General features: G+C 49.3%; 1 protein-coding gene across 1 annotated transcript; it reads right to left on the minus strand.

The window, feature by feature from the left end:
• Positions 1–951, minus strand: LOC129326394 (olfactory receptor 51G2-like). Its single transcript, XM_054974550.1, has one exon. The coding sequence runs from the start codon at positions 949–951 to the stop codon at positions 1–3; it is 951 nt and encodes a 316-aa protein (XP_054830525.1).

Genomic DNA, 951 nt, shown 5'->3' on the forward strand with positions numbered 1-951 from the left:
TTAGAAGTGTGTTCTTCCCTTGGAGAATATCTGAATTATTCTGGCACGGATTTGTTTGGTTTTCACACTGTACACCACAGGATTCATGAGGGGTGGTACCATAAGATAAACATAGCCCATGAAAACACGGACCAGAAGAGGGGAGCTCTTCCCAAACCTGTGAATCACAGACAAGCCGATCATAGGCATGTAGAACAGCAAGACGGCACAGATGTGGGAGACGCAGGTGTTCAGGGCTCTCAGTCGTTCCTCCCACGAGGCAATGCTGAGCACTGTTTTCAAGATTATTGTGTAGGACAAGAGGATGAGGACAGAGTCCACACCGACCGTGGCGACAATAACAAACATGCCGTAAATGCTGTTGACGGTGATATCTGAGCATGCCAATTTCATTACTTCCTGGTGCAGGCAGTAAGAGTGGAAGAGGACGTTGGCCCGGCAATATCGATGCCTTCTGAGAAGGAAGGGCAACGGAAAGATCAAGGCCATACCTCTTAACACAAAAGTCAGTCCCATCTTCCGTATTCTTGGCATGGTTAAGATGGAGGCGTACCTCAGAGGGCTACGAATGGCCACAACACGGTCGAAGGCCATGGCTAAGAGCACTGAAGACTCTATGAAGGAAAGCGAATGGATAAAGAACAGCTGGGTGAAGCAGGCGTTGAGGCTGATTTCTCTGGCATTGAACCAAAAGATGCCAAGGATGGTAGGCATAGTGGAGATAGAAAGGCCCAGGTCTGTGACGGCCAGCATAGAGAGGAAAGCATACATGGGCTCGTGGAGGCTTCTGTCCGTTTTGATAATGAACAAAATTGTGGCGTTTCCCAGAACAGAGACAAGGTACATGGCGAAGAAGGGGATGGAGATCCAGATGTGGCTGGTTTCCATGCCCGGAATTCCTGTCAGCCAGACCACTGAAGGCTTGAACCTGGTGCTGTTGTGGAGAGACAT

Source organism: Eublepharis macularius, chromosome 3 (assembly GCF_028583425.1).
Source record: "Eublepharis macularius isolate TG4126 chromosome 3, MPM_Emac_v1.0, whole genome shotgun sequence".
NCBI classification, from domain to species: domain Eukaryota; kingdom Metazoa; phylum Chordata; class Lepidosauria; order Squamata; family Eublepharidae; genus Eublepharis; species Eublepharis macularius.